Source organism: Equus przewalskii, chromosome 7 (assembly GCF_037783145.1).
Source record: "Equus przewalskii isolate Varuska chromosome 7, EquPr2, whole genome shotgun sequence".
Classification (NCBI taxonomy): domain Eukaryota; kingdom Metazoa; phylum Chordata; class Mammalia; order Perissodactyla; family Equidae; genus Equus; species Equus przewalskii.
This window is the reverse complement of record NC_091837.1, coordinates 41,671,248-41,691,628: the sequence shown is the minus strand read 5'-3', so window position 1 is coordinate 41,691,628 and position 20,381 is coordinate 41,671,248. Positions and strand designations below refer to the sequence as shown.

The 20,381-nt window shown below is 36.4% G+C and overlaps 1 protein-coding gene across 2 annotated transcripts in view; it reads left to right on the top strand.

Annotated features, from left to right (window-relative positions):
• Positions 1-20,381, top strand: part of MIB1 (MIB E3 ubiquitin protein ligase 1) — a 141,318-nt gene that overhangs the window by 2,551 nt on the left and 118,386 nt on the right. Inside the window, exons 1-3 of one of the 2 annotated variants that reach the window (XM_070629702.1) lie at positions 12,188-12,264; positions 13,397-13,568; positions 15,331-15,460. In XM_070629702.1, coding sequence (XP_070485803.1) covers positions 13,417-13,568; positions 15,331-15,460 — 282 coding nt within the window. In that variant the 5' untranslated portion in view covers positions 12,188-12,264; positions 13,397-13,416. Of the gene's footprint in view, positions 1-12,187; positions 12,265-13,396; positions 13,569-15,330; positions 15,461-20,381 lie in introns of those variants that run through there. The other variant, XM_070629701.1, reaches the window with a different exon arrangement.

Here is a 20,381-nt window from a genome sequence, read left to right as displayed (position 1 = left end):
AAAAGCATTTCTAGATGTAGGATAGCTAGCTTTCTTATGAAATGCTTGTTGACATATATTTTAATTTCTGTGGCTTAATTTCTTCAGTGTTTTTTTTTTTTTAAAGTATTGAACAAATCACAAGCTCCTGGCTCTGATTTTGCCCTAGAACTATACTACTACTTTCAATGTTTTCCTTTTCTTACCTTTTTTCTTCAAAATATTTAATAGTTAATGTCCATGGTATTTTATTACATTCTCAATATTTAGTAAACATTTTTATTATATACAATACTTGAATTTATTTACCTAATAGGTAGAATAAAAAATTTAACCTTTCATTTGGAAATAATTTCAGGCTTACAAAAAATTACAAAACTTCTAAAAAGAGTTCCCTTTTTCTTTTCACCCACTTTGTTTAAATGTTAACACGTTAAAAAATACAGTTATTAAAACTAGAAAAATAACACTAATATAATATTATTAACTAATCTACAGACCTTATTCAGATTTCACCAGTTGTTCCACTGATGTCCTTTTTCTGATCCAGGATCCAATCTAGGATCACACATTGCATTTAGATTCATTTAGTCTCCTCTAATCTGGGCCAGTTTCTCAGTCTTTCATGACCTTGACACTGACCAATAATTTTATAGAATATTCCTCAAATTGGAATTGTGTAATGTTTCCTTGTAATTGAATTCGGATTATGTATTTTGGGCAAGAATATCATAGATGTAATGTTTTGCCCTTCTTAGTGCATTATATCAGGAGGTACAGGCTACTCATGTCTCATTAATGAGAGTGTTAACTTGACTAAATCATTAGCATTTCATTTACTATTGCTTTGTACCGTCAGTGCTATGCCAACGTGAAAAAGGCAAACAGTATCTTGGTATTATTATGAAAATACTTTAACCTCATAAAGCCCCTGAAAGGGTCTTGGCGACAACCCTAGGGGTTCAAGAAGCACATTTTGAAAACTACTGCCCTAGAGAGAATCTCTCATTGAGCATTAGAGGCTTAGATAAGAATACTCACAGCAGTGTTGTATGCAAAAGCAAAAAATTGGAAAAAACTTAAATGTATATGACAGGAGAATGGATAAACGAGCTGTGTGCATTTATACAATAGAGTTCTGTACAGAAGAGAAAATTAATGATAAGCAAATAAAGCAGGAAAATAACGTTTCTTGAAAAAGAAAACCTATGGTGTGTTAAAGTGCAGAACAATACTGCTTATTTTTGGGGGCAGGGTTTGTCAGCTTTGGCATTCTTGTTATTTTGGGCTGATTTAATAATTCTTTGGTGTAGGGGCTGTTCTGTGCTTTGTAGGCTCGCGTCCCTGCCCTCTACCCACTAGTTGCAGTTATGATAACTCAGAATATTTCCAGACATTGCCAGATATCCTCTGTGTGGACAAAATTGCCCCCAATTGATGCTCATTGGTTTAGGGATATGTACATGTGTGGTTAAAGTATACCAAAAAAGTAGCGATAAATGCCAAATTCAAGGGAGTGGATATCTTTATGTTGAATGAGGTGGAGTGCAGTTGGTGGAAGTACCCCAGGGGCTATAACTATTTTGGTAGTGTTTTATGTTTTAAACTGGGTGGTGGGTGCATAGGTGTGTTATATTTTTATGCCTTTTTATGTGCTTGACATATTTATATTTAATTTGAAAAAGTCTTATGGTATTTACCAGAAGGGCAACTGAGATTGTCTTTGACTATTCATTCTTTGTTCCTTACTTATACCCGCATTATATGAACAGAAAATTTATTGCAGTATGTTTGGGAATTAAGAAATAGGTGACCTTTAAAATAAATTCTGTGAAACTTTTCTGCAAGTTAAGGATTCTGGAGTGGTTGGGCCATTGTGAGTCTTTCCCTTACTGCATGTTGGAGATTTTGTCTGAGGGTTGTATATGAGGGTGTGATATTTTGGCGTGTAATCTTTATTTTTTTCTTCAGGTGACACATGATAAGTTTGAGTTTATGGTCTCGAATAGTCAAACCTTGAGAGGAGGAGCATTTAGTATATATTTGAATGGTACAACTTCTGTTTTGTATGCAGATGCATTTGGCCAATTTGTAGTGAGCAAGAAGATTGTGGAAATATATATATGTTATTGTTGAATTAGTTTGGAGTTAATTTTCTGAAGTTTGTTATCAATTAGGTATAGTTGACCTTTTATCTTTTAGGTATTGATTTTATAGGATTTGGGGAGAAATGGGTTTTTACTTTAATGCTTGTTTTGTGGTCACTTGACTACCGTGTTGTATTGTTCCCAGAGAAAGAGTGGAGAAAATGAATTTGGGTTTCTAATTGAGGTGCTTTCCACACTCCTGGGTATGGATAACAAAAAGTTAGAGGTATAGGTGATTAGGTTTATTCAAAACCAGCTTTCAGGATTTTTGGTCCAGGCTATTTTGCGGGCAGCTCTTCGTCCTTTTCTTCTACCCCCTAGCCAAGAGTGCTGCTTAGCTCACATGTAGACAGACTGCTCAGATGTCAGTGCTCAACTGAAGGCCTAAAAGTGCTCACCCTGGATACAAAATGAAATGACTTAATAACCCTTAGCTTTTGCTTACTGGGGCCTTCTGCTTCTTTTCTGGTTTATTTCTAGAGCTACAGGAGAAAAGAATATTATTAGGGGACAGAGCCTTAGGGAAAAACAGGACTTGTGGGAACAATGTTTGGGGAATAGGATGCCAGACCTGGAAAGGATGAAATATTGTGAGATTTTTCTTACTAATGGCACTTGTGGAGAAAATTTGGTTTTCCTACAGATTCTACCTATTTTAAAGACTTATTTAAAATGTCTTTCCCTTTTTATCACCATCCGCTAAAACAATGTTTTAAATCATGAAAGTCCATCTAGTTTTAATACTTCCTGTAGATTGCAGCTTGGTTGAACTGAGGACCTCAAGAAGTCAACTAGTAACCCCTATATCAGTACTTGTCAAACTTTAGTAAGCACGCAGGTTTCCTGGGGACCTTTAGAAATGCAGATGCTGATTCAGTCGGTATGGGATTCAGTGAGATTAGTTCTAACAAGCTCCTAGGTGATGCAGATGTTGCTGGCGCATGGACATACTTCATAGGAGGATGCTGACTGCTTGTCACGTGAGATGCCCAGGCTCTCTGCTGTCTCCTTTTCCCTTCAGCTGATTCCAAGCCTTCATTGTTTGTCAGTAATACCTGTCTTCCATTATCGAGATTGACATTATTAGGCAGGGAGAAGAGAAGAGTGTGTACATCTGAAATAAAGGAAGATGAATTAGCTTTCTAATGTATGTATTTGTTTGCAAATAAAATACTATTTTAATATATATTTCTGGTTCTATGCTGCTTTATCCCTCTGGTTGGATTAGACATATATTTTTTCAGATGTCTTTCCATATGGCTACCCACCAGAGTCTTTCCTCTACTTTCTTTAATTGCTAAACAGTGTGATCCCATTGCACTCTGTGCTTCTGTCTGTTACCACCGGTATGCTGTGTTGTGATTATCTTTTACACTATGTTGTTAGTTTGAGGAAGGCGTGTATGTGTATGAGTGAGTGATCCTTATATCTCCGTTTTCTAGCAAAGTCATGGCTCTGAATGAATATTTTCTGAATAAAATGCTCTTTTCAAAGAGCTTTTGATTCATTTGATTTGAGGTTAGATAGTATTATCTTAAAACAGATGAAAGAAAACTGCAAGATTAAGAAACTTGTCCAGTCATAAAACTGGTGAATGGCAGATGTAGGGATGCTTTTCCCTCTCTCTCATTCTGTCTCCATTTGTGGTATGGTATAGGATAGTTCAGAAGCCTCACCAATTTAAGCAATTTAAGTAACTTATGCTAGTCTGTAGTATTGTTATTTGATTAATTTAATGTAACACTGTTGTTGGACATAAGTGGTTTTTCTGTTTGTGTATACAATATGTGATAGGTAGTTTATTATATATAATTATATTTAGCCTCCTTTAGAGAACATATCAGTCTTGTGAAAGAGTTTTTGCTATCAAAGCAAGTAATTGGACTGCACATGAGGCTGTGAGATTCTCCAGCTCCAGCTGGTCAGCCTTTACTATCGTGGTATTGTTTTTTTATTTTGTTGGGGTTCTTAATCTTTTATGTTTTCTTTGTTCCAAACAGCGGCTCAAAGTCCCAGTCGTCCCACACTCTGGGAGCCAGGCTCTGCCCTTGGCAGAAGATATGACATTGTCTTATCTTATCTTATACCAAACTATCAGATCTTACCCAATATTCAAATCACTGAAATCTTACCTCTTTTATCCAGCTTTTTTTGTTTTATGAGAAAAATTGGCCTATTAAATATCTATGTTTGTATGTGTGTGGTCAGGGGCAACATAGATAATTACATTACCTGATGTGGGAGAAAACTTTCAATTAGAACTTAGAAGCCAGCTAGATGGCTTTTTGCTTTAACTGTAAAATAAATGGATTAGATCAATTTAAATATAAATTTTCCTCTAGCTTTGAAAATTTGATTTGATGTTAATAGCAAAGAGCTAATAACTATTCACACAGCTAACTCACAGCTAATCTGGGAAAAACAAATTAAAAAAAGATATCTTTCACTCCAATCAGATTGACAAAAATTAGACATCTAAAAATAGTATGTATTGACAAAGAATATGGGGAAATCAGAGCTCTCAAGTTATTGGTGGGATTGTAAATTGGTATAACCACTTTGAGAAGCAGTTTGGCAACGTCTTGTAAACTTTGGAAATGCGCATATCCTGCAACTGAGAAAATTCTACGAGTTCGTGTTCCGTAAGCTCTCACTCACACATCCATAGATATGTATACAGAAATTCATTACAGTATTTTTATAAAAGCAATAATTTGGTAACTACTCAAACTTTATATGTAGAGTAATGAGTATATTATGTTACATGGGTCTCATATGATAAAATATTAGCAGTTAAAGTGAAAGAATTAGCTTATATTTACCAAATATATGTTGAGTGAAAAAATAGGTTTCACCAGGACACTGTAGATAATGCTATGTTTTTTGTGTAAATTTTAAAGAAGACTAAAAATTATTTATGGACAAATATATGTAGAAAAAGAATAAACACTAGGACTGAAAGGATCTAACCTTCAGGGAGGTATTTTGGTATTTTGCTTCTCATCAAAATATTCTTTTTTAAAAAGAGCAATGTGACTTTTCTTCATTGTTTTTGAAAATCTTGGCTTAATATGTTAGTAAATCAAGTCTAATTCTAAATTCCGTTTGTTTCCATTCTTGATTTTGTTGGATGCTATACCTTTTAGGAGACCTAACAAAGATAGATAGTAGATCCAAAGGGAAGAGGTGTGTTTCTGGTGTATGTATGCTGGTTACTTAAGCTGTTGTCTCTTGGCTTCAAACCCGCCCTCAGTACTCTGCCCTGTGAGGCTGGGTTACGACTCTGCACAGGATATTTCTCATTTGCTAGCTGGAGCCCTGTTGGCTCTGCCAATAGGGGAGGCTAGAAGGAGACTGGAAGGCTGGAGGGGAGAAAGGACTTGTTCTTTCCTGTTTTGTTTGCTCTTCCTGTCAGTATCATCTCACTCAGCAGGATTTCAGTGTCAGTATTTGATTCCAGTTTGCTTATTTCCAATACTACCAGAAGCAGCATCCATGTGCCACCGGCTTCTCCTCCCTACAGCAACACCAGCACCAGCCAGTCACAACCCTGCCTTACAGATCTGGATCCCAACCCTGTGGGATCGTTCCTTTAAGCCTCTTACATTGTAACAATCTCATTTTTTTCATTGTTTCTCTATTTCTAGAGGTGGTGGATTGGTGTGGTTTCTGTCTCCTGACTGAACCCTTAACTAATGCAGTGTTTTTACCAAATCTCAATCTTATTTTTCTATCCCATTTACCCGTTAAGTAAAAATTTTCACTGAAATTTAGCTGATAATTTTTCATTTTTTCTGATGCTAATCATTTCTTACAAATGAATTGGAAGGTGTTTCATTTTTATGTTTTGAATAAATAAATTCAAAATCCTCTGAATTTAAAGTGAAGTAGGAAGTATTTTCTTTTAAGGGTGCAGATGTGCGAGTTTATTGGTGATACCCTTCACTTCAGCACTAAAGACTGTATAATGATGGAAACATCTCCAAGCTTCGATTTTCACGTTGCTCACTCTAGTTTGTTTTGGACAGCATTTATTTTCTCATTTATTGTCAAGCATCATCTTTACCTGGGGACAGATTAAATGGGTATAATTAAAAAAAATCTTATAAACAGCATGCCACGAACAACTACTTTTCATCGCAGAAAATGTGTGCAATTTTGGAACATTATTATTTTGTAAAAGAAAAATATGGAACTCATTCTTTTTTTTTTTTTTGAGGAAGATTATCCCTGAGCTAACATCTGCTGCCAATCCTCCTCTTTTTGCTGAGGAAGACTGGCCCTGAGCTAACATCCGTGCCCATCTTCCTCCACTTTATATGTGGGGCGCCTACCACAGCATGGCTTACCAAGTGGTGCCATGTCCACAGCCGGGATCTGAACCGGTGAACTCTGGGCCGCCAAAGTGGAACGTGAGCACTTAAGCACTGGGCCACCAGGCTGGCGCTGGAACTCATTCTTAATTTTGACTCTTAAGCACTTTGTCTTAAGATTATAACAACATGTGGTTTTGTATCATTAGGATACACCCCGCAAATCTGATTAACCAGGCACAGAAAAGCTGTAACATGTGTTAATGTGCCAGAGGTGAGCAGTGGGGTTAGGCCCTCATGCTGTCAATTCCACTCACCCTCTGTACACCTTGTGCTCCATGTGTGACGTGTGATTTGTTATAGGGACCTACTGAGGGTGCTAGTGTCAACTGACTCATTTATAATGAGTGAAATCTAATTTCATTCTTAGATTTTTAGAAAAAAGTAAATATAAAAGCAAATGTTTTAATGGAAGTCCACAGCTCTTTATTCAGAATGCTTGGGACTGAGTTTATAAACTTTTGGGTTTAAAACTCCAATATTGTATGTTTGCCACATAGTATATAATACCCACTTTCAGGCTCACAGCAGCACTTTGTAATCAAATACATTAATGTTTCTGCAGTGAAGCATAGCAATAATTATAATAAGGAGATAAATAAAGATTACGTACTGCATATAGTCTATACCACTAAGTGAGTTTGCTGCTAATTTACAAAAAACCAGAATTTTAGGATCTTGGAATTATAGATGAGAGATTGTGGACTTATGTTATTTTCTCTTGTATTTCAAAGGATCATCTTCTGTATCCCCATCGTGTACCTCACTTTGGAAACCATTACTCTAAGTTACCAAGCAGGAGCTTATGCATTTTAAGCACCTGTAGGAAAATGACTTTTTAAGATTATTCTCCTTATTCACCTTAACTCATTTCTTTACTCGCATATTTTCATATGTCCCCATGCTATGTAGCTTGCCTCTTTTACCATCATATCTGGATTACAGTTGAACCATCTCCTCAGGTGAAAGTAGGAACACAGCAACAATTTTTATCTTTATATGCTCATAGATTAGCTCTATGAAGAGTAAATAGGTTCTTGTGAAATAGTCTGGTACTTAGTTATCTTTAAAACTTTGTTCCTGAGGGAAAATGGGTTCTGAATTCTAAACAACTGGCTTATAAATGAACTTGTAGAACTCAACTAAGGTAAGGTGGGGTTTAAATTAGTGGAGGAGATAATGGAACACAGCAGATAGTCCAGACCTTTATTTTTGGAATACTTTTTTTTTAAGCACATTTACTTTTTTTTCCTTCTTTTTTTGGTGAGGAAGATTGGCCCTGAGCTAACATCTGTTGTCTATCTTCCTCTTTTTGCTTGAAGAAGATTGTTGCTGAGCTAACATCTGTGCCAGTCTTCCTCTATTTTGTATGTGGGATGCCACCACAGCATGGCTTGATGAGTAGTGTGTGGGTCCGCACCTGGGATCGGAACCTGCGAACCCCAGGCTGCTGAAGCAGAGTGCGTGAACTTAACCACTATGCCACTGGGCTGGCCCAAGGATATTTGCTTTTGTAGATACTTGCTTTGGTTAGAATTAGTTTACATTCTCTAAGCACACCCGTGATATGAGTATTTGGTTTTCTCCAGGGGTGGATTTATCTTCTTGATGATAATTTTGTTCCTAAAAAAGCAAGAAATAGACTGGAAACTTTTTGATATTAAAATCATTATTTGAATTTTGGAAGTTTTGCAGGCTAGTGATATAAATCATAAAAGCTGGTGGTTGTAATATTTTACATTATGGTGCCTTGCTCTTCCCTCTCCCCCAGTCTCTTTTCATGGAGTAGTGGACAATGCACTAGTTTACTAGGGAAATCCAGGTATTTGTTCATTCTAGATTATATCAAGTGGGCCTGTTAACTAGGAGGATGGATTAACGTTTATTGAGCTCCAGTGGTGTGTCAGGCACGACGATAAATGTTTTAGATACTTTATCTCATTTAATCCTCATAAAAATGTTATTTGAGGGACCAGCCCCGTGGCCGAGTGGTTAAGTCCGTGCACTCTGCTTTGGTGGCCTGGGGTTCGCAGGTTCAGGTCCTGGGCACGGACCTAGCACCACTCATCAAGCCATGCTGAGATGGCATCCTACGTAAAATAGAGGAAGATTGGCACAGATGTTAGATCAGGGCCAGTCTTCCTCACACACACACATAAGTTATTCAATAGCCTTCATTTTACTGATCAGAAAACGGGCCTTGAGAAGTGGACTAATTTGCCCAAGATTTCACAAGTTGATGGTGGAGGTTCAAATCCCGGTTTGTCAGCACTCTCCCATCCCCCCTTGTTATAACATTAGTTTCTTTGAGCCTTAATTCTTTACCTGTAAAATGAAGTTGGATTAGGTCAAGGTACGTAGACAGATGTTTTGCTTCTAAAATGAAATGAGTTCAGTTATCAGGAAAAAAAGTTAAAGTGGATAAAATTCTTAATTTTGTTTGACTTCATTGATTTTCTACCCCTATGTAACAAGTGCTGAAAATAACAAATGATACTAAAATTGCCCATTGTATGCCTAATTTGACGATTTGTTTCTTTTGTTTGGACTGTGTGGGGTGCGATTGCAATTTTATTAAGCAAGCTTGTAATACAGTAGAATAGCAGAGGCTGCAAAAATAGAGAAGAGAATAAACTTGTCCAACAGAAAAGGTATGATGCAGGGAGTTGTAGATTTTGGGTGAGATGCCTTCAACACATTTTCTTAATCATAACAAGAGTTGGTTGGAAGTAGATGGTGTTCCACTCTACTACACTATTGAAATTAATTAAAAATAGATAATCTTTTCAATTTTTAAAATATATCTGAGATTTATTTGAATATTTGAATAGAGTTTAATGACTTATATTTTGAGTTTAGTAGGTTGAATGGGGAATATGATGCCCTGGATATGCAGTTATTTTTCAAATAAGATCAGAGTTAAGTAGGAAGAAAACCCTGGTAAAGTGAAGAGCATGAGAAGCCAAGCTTTGTCATCAGCCCCACTTGGGTTTGAAGTTTGGCCTGCCACTTACTCATGTCGTGTGACTGTAGGCAAGTTACTTCTCTGAGCCTCAGTTTCTTCATCCTTAATCGAGATAATAATGCCTACTTTTTAAAAGTATTGTTAGGAAGGTTAAATAAAGTGTATGTGAATGTAAATAAAATGTATTAGTACCAGGCTTGATATTAATGAGTAGTGGCTAGGATTATTAGTAATAACAAACATATTTTCATTAATTTAGTATTTCTCAAGAGTAGGGAATGTGGAATACCAACCAGCTGGCAGGTCACAAAGGCCTCACCCTCATTAGGAATTTTAATTACACTTGAGACCATTTCTAAACCAGTATGTAGTCTGATGGTTCCAGGAGAATAAGATGCATACTTTAGTTGGTTAGTCCTCTTTAATCTCTGTAAACTTTTTGTCACACTGATTTAGGGTTAAAGTTGAATGAATCCATAAATCAGAAATAGGATTTCTTGGTTGGTTGAGTGATATCAACAGTTAGGCCATAATAAGTAATTTAGTTTAAATACTGGTTAATGACTTGTGAATTATTTTTTAATGTTAGGTGAAATCTTTTAATTGGGGCACCATGCTAGTCTACTAGGGATGTTTATTTTTTATTTTAAAAATGTTTAAAAAAATTTATTACATAGTATTTAAGATTCCCATGTAGATCCTTGATTAATAAATACCTGTGAACCCATCTAGAAATAAAGCATTACTAATATATTTGAAATACTCTGTGTACTTCTTCCCAATTTCATTCCCTTCCTTCCTCTCCTAAAGTAACCACTATCTAGAAATTATTATTACTATGGTTTTTTTTTTTACATTTATGTTGTTTTTATATATCTGAAAACAATATATGGTACTTTGCAACATTGTGTATCCTTCTATAATTAAAAAATTCAGCGTGATGGTTCAGTTATGTGGCTGTTGAACATTCCTTTTAGGTATTCCATTGTATACCTAATACATGTTTCCGTTCTCCTGTTAATAAACAGTTATATTGTTTACTTTTTCTTTTGCTGTTACACAAAGTGATAATTTAGATGTTCTTGTTCCGTGTTGAAGTGCTTCATAGAGTGAACTGCTTGTAGTGAGAGCTTTAGTTCTGTCTTTCGGTCCTCTTTTCTATCTAGAAATTTAACGTTTTACTTAAATAAATCAGTGCCTTGTGAGTTGGAGCTGTTTTCATGGCTTTCTTAAGAATGTGTGGTTATTGATCTTGACTAGCATGTTTTACTGTTCTCATTAAATTTTCCAACAAAAAGACTTAAGCTATGTAAATTCTGTACGTTATAGAATTTAGGCGAGATGCCATTAAAACGAGGAGCAGATGGTCATTTGAGTGTTAGTAGAGTGAGTCAAAAGCTATCATCAGATGGTTCATTTAATGGTGGCAGATGTCTTCATCAAGCTTAGTGAAGGGAAAGAGCCTTAACTCTCTAGGGTGATATGGTATTCTATAGGAAGGAGAAAAAGCACTAATGGGTTTAGTTAGGGAATTAAATTTTATGAAATGAAAATTTTACCAAGTAACTCTTGCCGTTGCTAAGGAAGTTTAGACTGGGAGGGAATGTTTTAGATGAGAAAGAATTGGTGGACGTAGTAGGGGAAACGAAAATGCTACCAATGTAAGAGATCAGTAAAATGTTGGCCTTGTTTATTTAATGCCCTTTCTCCTGCTTTGTTTTCTTTAAATATCAACTTTTGTTTTAAAGTTTAAAACTTTTTGTTTTAAAGTTAATTGCCTTCTCATTAAAGATGCCCCCATGCCGCCGTGCTCATCTGGGTCGTGGCGTGGGCTGCTTTGTTTACTTTCTCCACTTCTCGGTATTAGTCTGTTTCACAGCTGTTCAGTAGCTTAGTTGGCATTGGAACTATGAGAACCGAGAAAGGATTTGGATGTGCTTTTGTGTGCATTAATGGTTTTCCTGAAGTATTCTTTTAAAACCATGAATCATAAAAGGTTTTTTGTTTTTTCTTTCTTTCTTTCTTTTTTTTTTAACAGTTATCATTGTGTGTTTAAAAGCTTCCTTTTAAAGAAAGCCTGTACTCAGATTATGAACTCATGAATGTTGCTATCATTGCACTTTGTGGAGAATGAACTTAGAGATGAAAAATATATAAAAAGAGGAATAGCTGAAAACTGGCCTTTCTCTCGCTTTGGTCCGCGGGCGAGTCTGGGGTGCGTTTCCCTTCCCCTTTCATCAGCTCTCATTTGAAGAGCTGTGCAGATCACTGAGGATGAACCTCCCAGTGCACAGCGGATACCGATTCGCTTAGAGTGTTTTACCTTTTGTGATGACATAGGAGACCTATTTTAGACCTTGTTCAGAAACTTAACCATTGTGTGGACATTCACTGTTACTGCTATTTGATATTAATTATGGTGTTTTTGGTCATGGTGCTTTCCCGTGGGAAAACAGATTAGACTCTCACTTCAGGCATGTGGCAGTGAGTAGTGTACATAGATAAGGTATGTATTTTCTTTTTATAAGCATGGAATAGCTTTTAGTGTAAGGGTTAAAAGAAATAAAAACTTCTAAGTAGCGGTTACATACCCTATTGCTAAAGTAACTAGTTGAAAGTTGGTTTCTATAACTATTTGCTTAGAGTCTCTCATGTTTTTGTTATTTTAGCTTTTATTTTAGTTATGTGACACATACCAGCATCTCCGATGCTTATACTGCATATTAAGTGCCCCAACTCACCCAGCTGCTTCCTAGAATTAATCCACAGTCAGTGTAGAAAACTTGGAAAACCACTACGGGTAAGCCCATCAGCACATTTTGGGGATTATCTTTCCAGTTTTTCTGTGCACATATATTCTATGTATTGTGTATGTATTTACCAAAATGGCATACTGTAATTCTTTGTAAGCTACTTTATAAAAGAAGAATGTAGTTCACCATGTCAGTAACATTTCTTCTACAACATAATTTAGTAACTGCGTAGATTTTTCCTCTATGGATTATCATAGTTTATACATAAATAGCCCCATATTTTTGACATCAGTTAGGTTAAGTTTTTATTTTTACTACACACAATTTAGTATCTTTGGATGTACCTTTTAAAAAATTTGAAGGAAGTACAGAGTCTTTTTTTTTTTTTTTTAAAGATTTTTTATTGAGGTTTTTTTTTTTTTTTTTAAGATTTTATTTTTTCCTTTTTCTCCCCAACGCCCCCCCGGTACATAGTTGTGTATTCTTTGTTGTGGGTTCTTCTAGTTGTGGCATGTGGGACGCCGCCTCAGCGTGGTCTGATGAGCAGTGCTATGTCCGCGCCCAGGATTCGAACCAACGAAACACTGGGCCGCCTGCAGCGAGCGCGCGAACTTAACCACTCGGCCACGGGGCCAGCCCCAAGTACAGAGTCTTTTAAGGCATTTGAAACAGTTTGTTGTACCTTCCGTAGAGGTTCCATCAGTTTATATTTCCCTCTCAGCGGTATCTTTCTGGCTCTCTTGACGCCATCTACACATGCACTGACATATTATTTTTCAACTGTGCCAATCTGAGAGGATAAAGGTGCTATCTCTTGTTTTTTCTTATTAAAATTATGAAATTAGTAATATGCATGAAATAAAACTAAATAATTCAAAAGTATATGGAACAAAAGGTGAAAGCACCCTCCCCTTCCTCATCTGTGCAGCTCCAACCACTGTTGGCAGTTAGGAGTGGGTTTTCAGGTTTTCTCTATTTATACGCTGTGTACATGTGTGCTCATGTGGGCATGCGTGTGACTTCTAGGTTTCTAAACTATATATGGTACATTTGAAATATTATTTCCTACTTTATTGAAATACTTTGTGAAATGCTGTGTTCTTATTTTTCCCCTTAGGAAGTAATATTCAAGCAAATAATGCTTGTAATTAACCTAAGCGTGTATCCTTGTTTTAATAGGCATCAAGCATGATGGAACCATGTGTGATACCTGCCGCCAGCAACCAATCATTGGCATTCGATGGAAATGTGCAGAGTGTACAAATTATGATTTGTGTACAGTTTGTTATCATGGAGATAAACATCATTTAAGGCATCGCTTTTATAGAATTACTACACCAGGAAGTGAGCGGTATGGGAGACAAGTTTTTCTTCAGTTGCAATTCCTTTTGTGTGTTAGATTTTTTATGCTCTCCAGCCTTAAGAATAGGATTAGGAAATAGTTTTTGACAGCTAGTTTAGTCGGGAGTTAGCAGATAGCAGGCTAGATGTGAACCAGGCCTGCTATATAGCGAGAAATGAGCTCTGTGAAGATGGAACTGTATGAATTATTCCAAGATAATCTGGGCTGTTCTTTCTCTAATATAGACACTTGGTACTACTCAACGTTTGGAAATGCAAGGGCAGCCCAAGAGAGGCTGATTATTTGCTTCTCACTATGCCTTCTATTCTATTAATTGCTACCAGATGAACACTAGGGCCCATTGATTGAATCAAGACACATTTATTAAGACTATAGTGTAGCTACTATACCTCTGCAAATTTGAGGATAAATAAGACAATATTCTTAAGGAGTTTACAGGTTACGGGATTGTTTGATCAACAGTGATTGTCATGTGATGTTTTGGACTGTATCTAGAGATATGTGTTAAGTGTCTTAGGAGCAAAGAGAGAGGAGTATGGGTGTAGAGTTTCAGGTGATTGAGTCTTCTCATGTAGCTATGGATAATGCATAGAACCAGGAATCTAGCCAGTTGTAAGGGGGCAGCAGGAGTAATAGAAAAATGGGTTTTGATATCAGACTGTCCCGGTTCAAATCCTGGTCCTGCCATTTATTAACAGTAATTTTGAACAAGTTATTTTTTTTGTCTTTTGCTAACGATTTTTAAAGTTAGGGTATAATAAAGACATTCTAAAAATGAATGGAATAATGAGATATCTTTCTGACTTTATGAATGAGAAGGATATAGAAGAATAAAGGTTAGATGGCATTGGAGATCCAAGCTGGTCCAGATAGTTGAGTGTAGAAGTCTTTCTCAAGGTCCATAGTCTTCTGTAGCTGTGTAATACTTTGGAGACAGTTAGGTCAAATCCAGGCTACAGATATATTTTACTCGACCTATACAGTGCTCTAAATTTTTGAACCATTGCTAAGCTTTTAAAATCAGGTGATTTCACACAAAAATCTAAGTTTCCGAATTCTGAACCCACATGCCCACACCTCAGCAGACTGTGAACACTGGGCCTGCATTTGTTCACGGCAGCAGTTGGCTGAAGCAGAGGAGCACCGCACCCTTAGACGGATCATGCTCTGCAGTTCACTGAGGTCCCTACCACTCCTTCTTGTCTTCCTAAACCTGAGGTCAGGTGCCATTTGCCGTTTGTCATTGCTGTGGTGCTGTCAAGGCCCTCGTTTATATTACTTGCCCGACAGTTGTAGGGATTTGGGTTTGCCATCTCTGAAGTAGTGAGGAGTTTAGTGAGATTCTGAAGTGGTTAGAATGGGCTCATATGTTGGTTCCATTACTGTGTAACTTTTGTGACCTTGGGCAAATTATTTACCTGTTTGAGACTCAGTTTCCTCATTTGTAAAATGAATAATATAACAATACCTTCCTCTTAAGGAGTGTAACAGATTTTATATGTCTGTAAGTGCTTTTATGTATAGTAGAAGCTCAGTGAATATTAACTGTTATTATTTCAGACTACTGCTGTCATCATCATCATCACCTAGGAAATATGGAAAGTTATATCCTGTCACATTACTGCTACAGTATTAACCAGAACAAAGAAAATATTATATTTTCAAAATAACCTTTTATATACTCTTGTTATAAAAAGTAAATTAGTTACCTATTTTATATAAATTTGAAAATAAATAATTTTATTTTTAGGGTTCTGTTAGAGTCTCGTAGAAAATCTAAGAAGATTACAGCTAGAGGGATCTTTGCAGGTGCCAGAGTGGTACGAGGAGTGGACTGGCAGTGGGAAGATCAGGATGGAGGAAATGGCCGTAGAGGAAAGGTAAAATTTTTTTCTTGATTCCTCATGTTATTCTAGGATATTGTATGTTCAGGAGATTTTTATTACTACTATAATTGAATTTCTTGGCCCATTTTCTTCCTTTGCCAAAAAATTTTTTTAAAGTCTGCGTTTCTTTTTTTTCATGAAAGAAAAGAGATTGTTCTTGCTCTGTTTTAAATATTAGCGTTCCTCCAGAAGGTTGTTGGGTAGATTTTACCTTTAGGCTTCATAGTCCCGTTGGTTGCCCAGAATGCGTTGGTGAACATCCTGTTTGGACCAGTCCACTCTAAGCAGTCTCATGCTCTCAACTTTCTTGATATTAAAATTTAATTTGAATTTGTTTTATATTGCATTCCCTCAAAGGCCTGTTTCTGAAGGGTAATAGGCAGCTACTTTGTTTCTAGTCCACTTAACTCTGTGACCCTCCTCAGGCAGTGTGTAGAGCTGTCCAGGGGTCAATTATAGTGGTCGTTCCGAGGGGAATTTTGTATAGCCTGTTTAACTGGGGTGGGATAGCCAGAGGTATTAGGGTAAGTGGGTTGTTGGTTTTATTTGTGTTGGATTTTATGTTGCCTTTGCTGATTATTCATTCATTGATTCAGGCAACAAATATTGAATGTGTATACTCTGTTATGCTAGATGCTAAATGTAGTGAGTAACATTTCACATTTGAGACTTAGATGTCAATCACTATCAGTGTCACTGTTACCTTCTTGAAAAAATTGTTTTTTAGCATTGAGGAATGATGATTTTCAAGTCTGTCGTCTGAAGGACTCTTCACAGGAACTTGAAAACCTTTTTTGTACAACTTGGTGCTGTATAGATTCTTTTGAATTTAAGATTTTTAACTGTTTTTTCAAATAGATGTTTTCTAAATTGAGTATTGTTATTATATTGATCTCATTTTAAATAATATCTAGTTTTATTGTTTGAAAGATATATTTTAGTTATTATATTTTAAGTACTTTAATTTTTATTAAGGAAGCAAACTTGCTTTTTTTTTTCAATGAGGAACATTTGCCCTGAGCTAACATCTGTTGCCTATCTTCCTCTTTCTTTTCTTTTTTTTTTTTTTTTTGCTTGAGGAAGATTAGCCTTGAGCTAACATCTGTGCCAGTCTTCCTCTATTTTGTGTGTGGGTCGCTGCCACAGCATGGCTTGACGAGTGGTGTAGGTCTGTGCCTGGGATCCAAACCTGCGAACCCAGGCTGCTGAAGCAGAGCACACCAGACTTAACTACTATGCCATGGGGCCGGCCCCTTTGCTTTTTTTAAAATTCAGTAAATATTTGTCAAACACTTACTGTGTGCAGGTTTGTTTCAATCATCAGGGATGTAGCAGTAACAAAAGAGATGAAGTTCTTATTCTCCTGAAACCTATATTCTTTTTTTTTTCCCCAAAGATTACTGCCTGAGCTAACATCTGTTGTCAGTTGTCTTTTTTTTTTTTTTTTTTTAATTTCTTCTCCCCAAAGGGGTAGTCAGTGGGCAAGGTCATTAGTGTGCTGAGGGCGCAGCACAGTCTGGATATCAGGCAGGGCAGAAGTATGAGCCAAGTTCTGGGCAGTGGGCAGGAATATGGTCCGAGGTGATGGGTTACTATGGATTTTTTTTTTAATTTTTAATTTTTTTAATTGCAGTAACATTAGATTATAACACTATATAGCTTTCAGGTGTACATCGTAATATATTGCGAATTCTGTGTAGATTGCATCATGTTCACCACCCAAAAACTAATTATAGTCCATCCCCTCACATGTGAGCCTAATCACTCCTTTTGCTCTCCCCACTCCTCCCTTCCCCTGTGGTAACCACCAGTCCAGTCTCCATTGCTATGTGTTTGTTTGTTGTTTTTATCTTCTGCTTATGAGTGAGATCATACGGTATTTGACTTTTTCCCTCTGACTAATTTCACTCAGCATAATACCCTCAAGGACCATCCATGTTGTCACAAATGGCTGGATTTCATCATTTCTTATGGCTGAGTAGTATTCCATTGTGTATAAATACCACATCTTCTTTATCCATTCGTCCCTTGATGGGCACCTAGGTTGCTTCCAAGTCTTGGCTATTGTGTATAATGCCGCGATGAACATAGGGGTGCAAGTATCTTTATGCATTTGCATTATCAAGTTGTTTGGATAAATACCCAGCAGTGGGATAGGTGGGTCATATGGTAGATCTATCCTTAATTTTCTGAGGATACTCCATACTGCTTTCCATAGTGGCTGCACCAGTTTGCACTCCCACCAGCCGTGTATGAGGGTTTGCATCTCTCCACATCCTCTCCAACATTTGTTGTTTCCTGTCTTCTTAGTTACAGCCATTCTGACCAGAGTGAGGTGATACCTCATTGTAGTTTTGATTTGCATTTCCCCAATAGCTAATGATGTTGAGCATCATTTCATATGCCTGTTGGCCATCTTCTTTGGTATATCTTCTTTGGAGAAATCTCTGTTCAGATCTTTTGCCCATTTTTTAATTGCGTTGTTGGATTTTTTGTTGTTGAGCTGTATGAGTTCTTTGTGTATTTTGGATATTAACCCTTTATCTAATATATGGTTTGCAAATATCTTCTCCCAATTGTTAGGTTGTCTTTTCATTTTGTTGATGGTTTCCTTTGCTGTGCAGAAGCTTTTTAGTTTGATGTAGTCCCATTTGTTCATTCTTTCGTTTCCCTTGCTCCATCAGACATGGTACTTGAAAATATGCTGCTAAGACTGATGTCAAAGAGCATACTGCGTATGTTTTCTTCCAGAAGTTTCATGGTTTCAGATCTTGCATTCAAGTTGTTAATCCATTTTGAGTTGATTTTTGTGCATGGTGTAAGGTAATGGTCTACTTTCATTCTTTTGCGTGTGGCCGTCCAGTTTTCCCAGCACCATTTATTGAAGAGACTCTCCTTTCTCCATCATATGCTCTTGGCTCCCTTGTCAAATATTAGCTGTCCATATATGTGTGGGTTTATTTCTGGGCTCTCGATTCTGTTCCATTGATTTGTGTTTCTGTTTTTGTGCGAGTACCATGCTGTTTTGGTTACTGTGGCTTTGTGTATATTTTGAAATCAGGGAGTGTGATACCTCTAGCTTTGTTCTTTTTTCTCAGGAATCCTTTGGCTATTTGGGGTCTTTTGTTGTTCCATATACATTTTAGGATTCTTTGTTCTATTTCTGTGAAAAATGTTGTTGGAACTTTGATAGAGATTGCATTGAAACTATAGCTTGCCTTAGGAAGTCTGGACATGTTAACTATGTTAATTCTTCCAATCCAAGAGCGTGGAATATCTTTCCATTTCTTTGTGTTTTCTATTGCTTTCAACAATGTTTTATAGTTTTCAGTGTACAGATCTTTCACCTCTTTGGTTAAGTTTATTCCTAGGTATTTTATTCTTTTTGTTGCAATTGTAAATGGGATTGTGTTCTTAATTTCTGCTACTTTGTTGTTAGTGTATAGACACACAATTTTTGTACATTGATTTTTATATCCCACAACTTGACTGTATTCATTTATTGTTTCTAAAAGTTTTTTAGTGGATTCTTTAGGGTTTTCTATATATAAAATCATGTCTGCAAAGAATGATAGTTTCGCTTCTTCTTTTCCAATGTGGATTCCTTTTATTTCTTTTTCTTGCCTGATTGCTCTGGCTAGGACCTCCAGTACTGTGTTAAATAAGAGTGGTGACAGTGGGCATCCTTGTCTGGTTCCTGTTCTTAGAGGGATAGCTTTCAGTTTTTCTTTGTTGAGAATGATATTTGCTGTGGGTTTGTCATAAATGGCCTTTATTGTGTGGAAGTATTTTTCTTCTATACCCATTTTATTTAGAGTTTTTATCATAAATGGATGCTGTATCTTGTCAAATGCTTTCTCTGCATCTATTGACATGATCATGTGATTTTTATTCTTCATTTTGTTAATGTGGTGTATCACGTTGATAGATTTGTGGATGTTGAACCATCCCTGCATCTCTGGAAGGAAACCCACTTGATCATGATGTATGATCTTTGTAATGTATTGTATTCGATTTGCTAGCATTTTGTTGAGGATTTTTGTATCGATGTTCTTCAGTGATATAGCCTGTAATTTTTTTTGTGTGTTGTCCTTGTCTAGTTTTGTTATCAGGATAATGTTGGCTTTGTAGGAGTTAGGAAGCCTCCCCTCCTCTTCAAGTTTTTAGAAGAGTTTGAGAAGGATAGGTATTAAGTCTTCTTTGAATGTTTGGTAGAATTCACCAAGGAAGCCATCTGGTCCTGGACTTTTATTTTTTGGGAGGTTTTTGATTGCTATTTTGATGTCCTTACTGGTGATTGATCTGTTCAAATTCTCTACTTCTTCTTTGTCCAGTTTTGGAAGGTTGTATGTTTCTAAGAATTTATCTATCCAGTTCTTCTAGATGATCCAATTTGTTGGCGTATAGCTTTTCATAGTATTTCTTATTGTCTTTTGTATTTCTGAGGTATCCATTGTAATCTCTCCTCTTTCATTTCTGATTTTATTTATTTGAGCCTTCTCTCTTTTTTTTTTTTGGGTGAGTCTAGCTAAGGGTTTGTCAGTTTTGTTTATCTTTTCAAAGAACCAGCTCTGGTTTCATTGATTTTTTTCTGTTGTTTTTTTTTAGTCTCTATTTCATTTATTTCAGCTCTGATTTTTATTATTTCCTTCCTTCTGCTGATTTTGGGCTTTGTTTGTTCTTCTTTTTCCAGTACCTTTAGATGCACTTTTAGAATGTTTATTTGGGATTTTTCTTCTTTGTCGAGGTAGGCCTTAATTGCTATAAACTTCCCTCTTAGAACCGCTTTTGCTGTATCCTACAGATTTTGGCATGTCGTATTTTCATTTTCATTTGTTTCTAGGAATTTTTTGATCTCTCCTTTGATTTCTTCATTGACCTAATCATTATTCAGTAGAGTTTTATTTAATCTGCA